Source organism: Rhinoraja longicauda, chromosome 1 (genome assembly GCF_053455715.1).
Source record: "Rhinoraja longicauda isolate Sanriku21f chromosome 1, sRhiLon1.1, whole genome shotgun sequence".
NCBI classification, from domain to species: Eukaryota; Metazoa; Chordata; class Chondrichthyes; order Rajiformes; family Arhynchobatidae; genus Rhinoraja; species Rhinoraja longicauda.
In genome coordinates, this window is record NC_135953.1 from 117,415,755 (window position 1) to 117,423,992 (window position 8,238).

General features: G+C 44.3%; 1 protein-coding gene across 1 annotated transcript in view; it reads right to left on the reverse strand.

The window, feature by feature from the left end:
- hspa4l (heat shock protein 4 like) overlaps positions 1-8,009 on the reverse strand; it is a 62,113-nt gene extending 54,104 nt beyond the window's left edge. The window contains exon 1 of the mRNA XM_078405328.1: positions 7,715-8,009. Within this exon, the coding sequence (XP_078261454.1) occupies positions 7,715-7,821 (107 nt within the window). The 5' untranslated portion in view covers positions 7,822-8,009. The remainder of the gene's footprint in view (positions 1-7,714) is intronic.
- Between the last annotated feature and the right edge of the window lie 229 nt (positions 8,010-8,238).

Consider the following 8,238-nt stretch of genomic DNA (forward strand, 5'->3'; position numbering starts at 1 on the left):
CATGTAGCATGTTGATTAATGAATGAGAATTACAATGGAAAGATTGCAAAGGTTGTTTGGGAAAGACTGTTTACAGGTAAAGGGATGTCTGGCAAGTGAGATGTTTTAAAAGTAAGATAAACAGTCCAGGGACAGCATGTTTTTGTTAGAGTAAAGGGCAAGCCTGGCAAGAGGATCTAAAAATAAAGGGCATTGATTTAAAGTGGGAAAAGAAATATTTTTTAAAGAGAATCAAGGGGCATTTTTTCCCCAAAGGGTTGGGGATATGTGGAAAGAGCTGCCAGATGAAACTATAAAAGTGGGTATAATTACAACATTTATGACATTTGGACAGATAAAAGGATAGAAATGGTTGAGGGATGTATGCTAAACACAGGCAAACGGGACTAGGTCAGACATCTTGGTGGGCACGGATGAGTTGAGATGAAGTGAATGTTTCTGTGCTGAGCAAGTCTACAACTTTGTTATACCTTTACCTATTTGTTTGATTATCAATAATACTCATGTTCTTCATTGAATGAAGAACACTTGAAGTATTATCTAATAATAATTTTTAAAATTGAAGATAATGCAATTAAAAGGATAGCAAACACCAGAATATTGAAGCGTCAAAAGGGGAAAATAGAACTGGAAATAATGGTGACCAGTCGTTTTACCAACTGCAAACAGATCTAAAAGTCCATCACATTTATTCCAGGAATTTATCTAATGAACCTGAAAAGTAACCTTCAGAACTTGGTTAAAGAAATAGTTCCAGATATTATGAATGCTCTGGTTGTAATTTTCTGAAATTCTGCAGATTCTGGAAAGGTTCCTGCAGATTGGAGGATAGTAAATGTGATCCCATTATTTAATACGCGAGGAACAGCAAACAGTGAACTGTTAACCTGTTTGTCTAAGGTCAGTAGCAAATCTACGGAAATCTGAAATCCATTAAGGACGTAATATCAAGATATTTAGAACATATTTAGAGCATGATTGAGCATAGTCAAGTGAAGAAAGCATTTAGGAAGACAAATTGTATTTTGTCCTTACTTGCAAGAGAATTTGAGAACTGAAAATGTCTCAATACAATTATGCTGCATTTGGAGAATTGTGTGCAGTTCGAGTCATCCCATTATAGAAGGATGTGCAGCTTTTGAAGAGGGCGCAGAAGAGGCTTACCAGAATACTGCCTGATTTAGAGGTTATTAGCTACAAGGAGAGGTTGGACAAACTTGGGATTGTTTGCTGTGGAACATAGATTGAGGGAAGAATTGAAAAGCATGTGAAATTATGAGACAGATAGGACAGACAGTCAGAACCTTTTTCCGCATGGTGGAAACATCAAAGGCTAGAGGGCATTGTTTATGGACAGATGGGTAAAATTTAAAGGAGATGTGCAGAGCAAGTTGTTTTTAAACACAGTTGAGAGCGCCTGAAACACATTGCAGGATTGGTGGTGGATGTAGCTACAAAAGGGGCATTGAAGAGGATCTTAGTGAGGCACATAGATATGCTGGAATGGAGGTTTAGGGTCATATGCAGAGAGAGATTCATTTAGCTTGGTGTCATGTTCAGCGTGGTCATTGTGGGCTTGAAGGGCTTATTCCTGTGCTTGTACTGTTCTGATTTGAATAGTACTTATAATTATGGTTTCATCGAATATACAGACTTTCTATAGAGGAAATGCAGCAAAGACTTACCACACTGGATCCTGGAATGCCAGTTCCAAGGTTAAAGCAACTAGTCGGTTAGGTCTCTGGAGTTTCGATGGCAAAGAAATCTTACTGAAGTGTACAACATTTTTTAAGAGGGAGATAAAGGATGTTTCCACTGGCTGATTTTTTTAGAACAGGGATAATGTTAATAAGGCAAAAACAATTTAGGACTACAGAGAAGATTTCTTCAAAGGAAGGCAAATCTTTTTGAATTCTTTAATAAAAAGGGACTGTCAAGGCTTAATCTATGATTGCATTCCAAACACTGCAGCAGTAAGCCCAAGATCTTGCGCTCAAGTCTTGAGGAATTGGAACACTCAACCTCCAACAATTTTTTTAAATGAATCAAACGAGTTAGACTATAATAAAGTTATTAAATTATACTGAGACATAGCAGGATGTCTCCCACTAAGAATTGTGTACACTTCAGTAAGATTGCTTTGCCATCAAAACAGAACTATTCTAAGTATTACTCCATGCTGCGTGTTACCCATTACATTACACAAACCAACATCCCTCATACACTCCATTAAACCTCCAGTTGTAAAATCCATACTTTACGATGTCTCAGGAAAGCAGCCAACATAATCAAGAACCCCTCTCATCCCCAGTCATTCTCTCTTCACCCTAAAGTCAGAAGATACAAAAGCTTGAAAACACGTACTACCAAATTCGAGGACAGCTGTTTCTTCACTGTTATCAGACCCTTGAATGAACGTCATATGCTAGGACTGAATTCCAAATCTTCCCATCTGATTGCAGCTCTTGCACTTTTTAATCTGCAGCTATAATACTATATTGAACACCAGGGGAGCTATGTGAGGATGCTCTTCCTCGACTTCAGCTCTGCCTTTAACACGGTCATCCCGAGCAGACTGGTCACCAAACTTTCCGACCTTGGATTTTCCCAAACCATCTGCCAATGGATCAAGGACTTCCTGACCAACCGCCCCCAGACCGTCAAAATAGGCCCTCACCTCTCCTCCACCATTACACTGAGCACCGGCTCACCACAGGGCTGTGTGTTGAGCCCCATCCTTTACTCCCTCTACACTCACGACTGCGCCCCCACCCATCCCACCAACACCATCATCAAGTTCGCAGATGACACGACTGTGGTTGGACTCATCTCAGAAGGAGATGAGACAGCCTATAGGGATGAAATCCAAAGGCTGGCAGCATGGTGTTCAGTGAACAATCTGGTCCTGAACTCCTCCAAAACAAAGGAACTTATAATTGACTTTAGAAAAACCAGTGTAGATTACGACCCACTCTACATCAATGGGGTCTGTGTGGAAAGGGTACCAGCTTTCAGGTTCCTGGGTACGCACATCGCAGAGGATCTTACCTGGTCTACCAACACCATCACCACAGTAAAGAAGGCACAGCAGAGACTCCACTTCCTGAGGATCCTCAGGAAAACCAACCTGCAGGAGAAGCTCATGTTGTCCTTCTATCGCTGCTCCATCGAGAGTGTGCTGGCATACTGTATAACCACATGGTATGCCAGCTGCTCAGAAAAGGACAGGAAGGCTCTTCAGAGGGTCATCACGACGGCCCAGAAGATCATCGGCTGCTCACTGCCCTCCCTGGAGCACCTGTTCAGCCTACGCTGCCTCAGTAGAGCAGGCAAAATAATAAAAGATCCATCCCACCCCGGCCACCGTCTGTTTGTTCATCTGCCCTCTGGTCGACGTTTCAAGTCGATCAAATCCCGAACAAACAGACTTAAGAACAGTTTTTACCCCAGGGCCATACGAGAACTGAACACTACCTTTGCACTAGGCAACACCGTTAAAAAATCTTGTTGTTAATATAATTGTATTTAATTGTATTTATGTATTTATTTGTTTTTGCATTTATTGCATATATGTTTGTACGCACCGTCAGGATTGGCTATTTTTTAATTTCGTTGTACTCGTTGCAATGACAATAAATGAATATTATTATTATATTCTATACTCTTCTTTCGCTACTGGATGTACCCATATTAGTCTGGGCAGCACACATAATGTTTTTCCACTATATTCCAGTACACATGACAATAATAAACCAATATCCTCTCCCCGAAGCTCAATAGAGAATTTAGCAATGCCAAGACTATTGAAGAGTCATGGAAAGTTAGGATCTCTCCTATTGGAGCTAGTTATTTTAATTGTCACCTATGAACCCAAGTCTTGGCATGGATTCCCCCAGAGAACTTTTAGCTTATGTTTTCTCATTAAAATTAACATTCCAGATACACAGACTGCAGATGCTGGATTCTGCAGCAAAACTAAAACAAGCTTAGCAAAGTCCAGCAGCACCTATGGAGACAAAGGGACTGTCAATGATTTGATAATCCCTTTGCCTCCCTAGATGCTGTGGGACTTGGCAACAGAAATGGGTCCCAGAACAAAACAGTCAGTTTTCAAACTGAAGGCCCGTGACTAGGGCCACTAGAGCCCATTGCCATTCATAAATTGTGATTTATATCAATTATTTGGATGAAAATGATTAGTACGTTTGTAAATGATACTAAAGTGGGTAGTATTGCAGAATGGTTATCAAAATTACAGCAGGATCTTGATCGATAGGGCAAATGAGCTAAGGAATGGTTATAGGGTTATACCTACCTTTTCTGTCCAAAGTTTTGGAACGTGCTGTAGCTTCCCAACTCAAATACCACCTCTCTACCAATAACCTGTATGAAACTTTCCAATCCGGATTCCGCTCAAACCACTGTACTGAAACTGCGCTCCTCAAAATCACAAACGACATTCTCCTCTCCTCCGACGCTGGCAACCTCAACATCCTCATCCTACTTGACCTCAGCGCCGCCTTTGACACCATAAATCACTCCATTCTCCTCACCCGACTTGAAACCTCCCTTAACATCACCGGCACAGCCCTATCCTGGTTCAAATCTTACCTCTCTGACAGACACCAGTTCATCTCCATTAACAACTGTAAATCCCCCACCGCTCCCCTCCCCCAAGGTGTCCCCCAAGGCTCAGTCCTTGGCCCCCTCCTCTTCATCCTCTACCTGTTCCCCCTTGGTCAATTAATCCGCCGTCATGGTCTCAACTTCCACTGCTTCGCCGATGATATCCAGCTCCTCATCTCCACCAAGTCAATCTCCCCCACCACACACTCTACACTGACAAACAGCATCACTGAAATAAAATCTTGGCTTCAATCAAACTCAATTGCAACAAATCTGAAATCATCATCATTGGTCCAAAAACGCTCACCAAATCCACCCAAAACTTCATCCTCAACATTGATGGTCTCCCAGTATCCACCTCACCTCACATCCGGAATCTTGGAATCATCCTTGATCAAACCCTCTCCTTCGACAAACACATCACAAAGACAGCCTTCTTCCACCTCAAAAACATTGCCCGTCTCCGTCCATCCCTCTCCTCCACAGCTGCAGAAACCCTCATCCACGCCTTCATCACCTCCCGTCTGGACTACTGCAACAGCCTCCTCTATGGCGCACCCTCAAAAATCATCAATAAACTTCAATACATTCAAAACTCCGCTGCCCGTCTACTCACACACACCTCGATCCGTGACCATATCACCCCCGTCCTTTATAAACTCCACTGGCTCCCCATCCCCCAGAGAATCCAGTACAAAATCCTCCTCATAACCTACAAAGCCCTCCATAACCTGGCCCCATCCTACCTGACCGACCTCCTCCACAGGCACACTCCCACCTGCACCCTCCGCTCTGCCACTGCCAATCTCCTATCCCCCCACATCCGGACCAAACTCAGATCCTGGGGGGACAGGGCTTTCTCCATCGCTGCTCCCACCCTATGGAACTCACTACCCCAAACCATTAGAGACTCCTCCACACTCACCACATTCAAAACATCGCTGAAGTCTCACCTGTTCAGTACTGCCTTCAACCACTGAAAGTCACCTCACCTTCTGTCTCCTTTCTCTGTTCATTTATTTATTTACTTATTTATCTATTTATTCATTTCCCTATGTTCTCAAAATCTCTGTAAAGCGTCTTTGAGTATATGAAAAGCGCTATATAAATAAAATGCATTATTATTATTATAGGAGTATAATGCAGACAAGTGTGCAGTGGTGCATTTTGCACTGTCAAACCAGGGCAGGACCTTCACAATGAATGTCAGGGTCTTGGAGAATGTTGTAGAGCAGAGGGATCTTGGAGTGCAGGTACATAGTTCCTTGAAAGTGCACCGTAGGTAGATAGGATGGTCAAGGAGGCTCTTCATCAGTCAGGGTACTGAGGTTAGAAATTGAGATGTTATGTTATAGCTATACCAGGTGTTGATAAAATCGCATTTGGAGTATTGTGTTCAGCTTTGCTCACTCTGCTATAGAATGGATGAAGCATGAAAGAGTGCAGAGAATAGTTGAGGATCTTGCCAGGACTCAAGGGATAGGCTGGTCAGGTTAGGACTTTATTCTTTGGAGCACAGGAAGATGAGGGGTGATCCTATAGAGATGTACACAATCATGGGGAGAATAGATTGGGTAAAAGACACTGTGCATTTATCCCGAGTAGGGGAATCAAGAACCAGGGGACATAGGTTTTAGCTGAGATGGGAAAGGTTTAATAGGAACCAGAGGGGTAACTTTTTCCACACAGATGCCGGTGGGTATATGGAACAACCTGCCAGAGGGGTTTATTGAGGCAGATACTATAACAACATTTAAGACATTTGTAAAGGTACATATATAGTACAGGTTTATAGGATATGCGTCAAACAGTCAGGTGGGACTAGTGTAGATGGGACATCTTGGCCAGATGGACAAATTGGGCCGAAGGGCTAGTTTCCATACTGTATGACTATCACCTGTCCATTTCATCCCCAGATGCTGCCTCAGCCATTGTATTCTTCCAGTACATAGTTTTCCTGCATCAGAACATTCTAGATATCCTCCTCAACCTGGACGGTCACAGCACCCCCTGGTGTAAGATTGGAATAGCAATACCTATCTAGAGTGCAGTCTTTCTTTCCCTCACCCTAAAAGAAATATTGAAATATCAGTTGTATTTCTTAAGTTGCAGTGTAGTTATCAAAACCACATACAAGTATTCAATATGCCCCACCTATACATACTCTTCCCAATATCGTGCTAGTAATGTTCCAAGCATTTATGACATGTCACGGCAGGAAAATGTAGTGTGCTTGAACATAACACATGAATGGGCAACTCTTCAGTAATACATGTCACGTGGGAATCAGGGACTTTCGTTAAGTGCAAGTAAGTCAGTCGCCAAAGATCAGTGGATTGTGAAAATGACAGCGCACGTGTCTTCCAAAAATGCACGTTGCGTATTACCAGTCCAAAATTATGGGAAACTAAACAGCAAATGGGCAATTTGTGAACTACAAAGACCGAACTCAGCCTTTCGACATTCATGAAATAATGTCCGTTCTGTAATGCATGAATAAATGATAGCTCAAAATACTGAAATACGAGTGCCTTAAAAATGGCTTATTTAACAATCAGGGGCGGGCTCGTTGAAAAGGGCGTAACTATTAATGCACGGGCAGGGCTCACAACCTGAATGAATGGAAAATAGGATTGAGGACCACATGCTCCTTCCTGTCACTTCGAGATGACCGCAGAATTAGTGACAAGGGAGAGGTCTTAGGTCAGGTACCCGGTCTTTAGTGGACACACCAAAGCCGAATAAAACCCGTCAAATCTACATTATTTAATGTAAAGTAACCCTTGATCGCTCTCCCAGAGGGGAATCAGTAGCTGCACACCTGGCTCACTCCATGCGGCGGTGAACAGCCTGGGTGTCGGTGGCGGCGCGCATCCCTTCACCCCGACTCGGCTGGAGCAGGCCCAGCCTCAGCATCCGCAAATGCACGGCGAGAACCGGCACCACTCCCACCCCTCTCTTCCCCCTCCAAACAACCATAACTCTCTCACCGCCAGCCCCACTTCACCCGCAGGTTATTGGGCAGGTTATTAAAGGAGGGGTGGGGGGCAACGGCGTCGTCGCATGAATCGGCCCCGGCGATACTCACGGTGTACACCTGTCGCTGTACTCATTGGCGATGGTCTCGATGCCGCCGCTCCTCGCCACCGCGATGTAGCAGTTCTGGAACCCCACATCAAACCCGACCACCGACATCACAGCTCTCCGTTTATCAGCTCACAGCAGCACAAGACACACCGAGGGGAAAGGGGAAAATAGTAGCAGAAGTGGACGGGTAAAGCGCGCCAGCCGTTAGTCGAGAAGCGCCGGGACTAACAGCACATCATCCGCTCTGTGCAGTCACCGGCCGGTAGAATGCTCCAGAAAAACGCCGCAGTCGTGACGCACGACGCACGACGCTCCCGCTCAGGCCCGCCCACCGGCAGCCAAGCTGCCGCGGCTGTGGAATACATCAATGCCATGTGACGTTGGGCTGGTCGCTGAGTCATAAAGAGCAGCGGATGCCGCGGGCCAATGCGCAATCATTCACGGGCGGCTGCATGGCAGAGTCCAGATTGTTCGAGAATTTCTGACGCCTCTTTGTAGGTGAGACTTTGAAAATCAACCCACGAT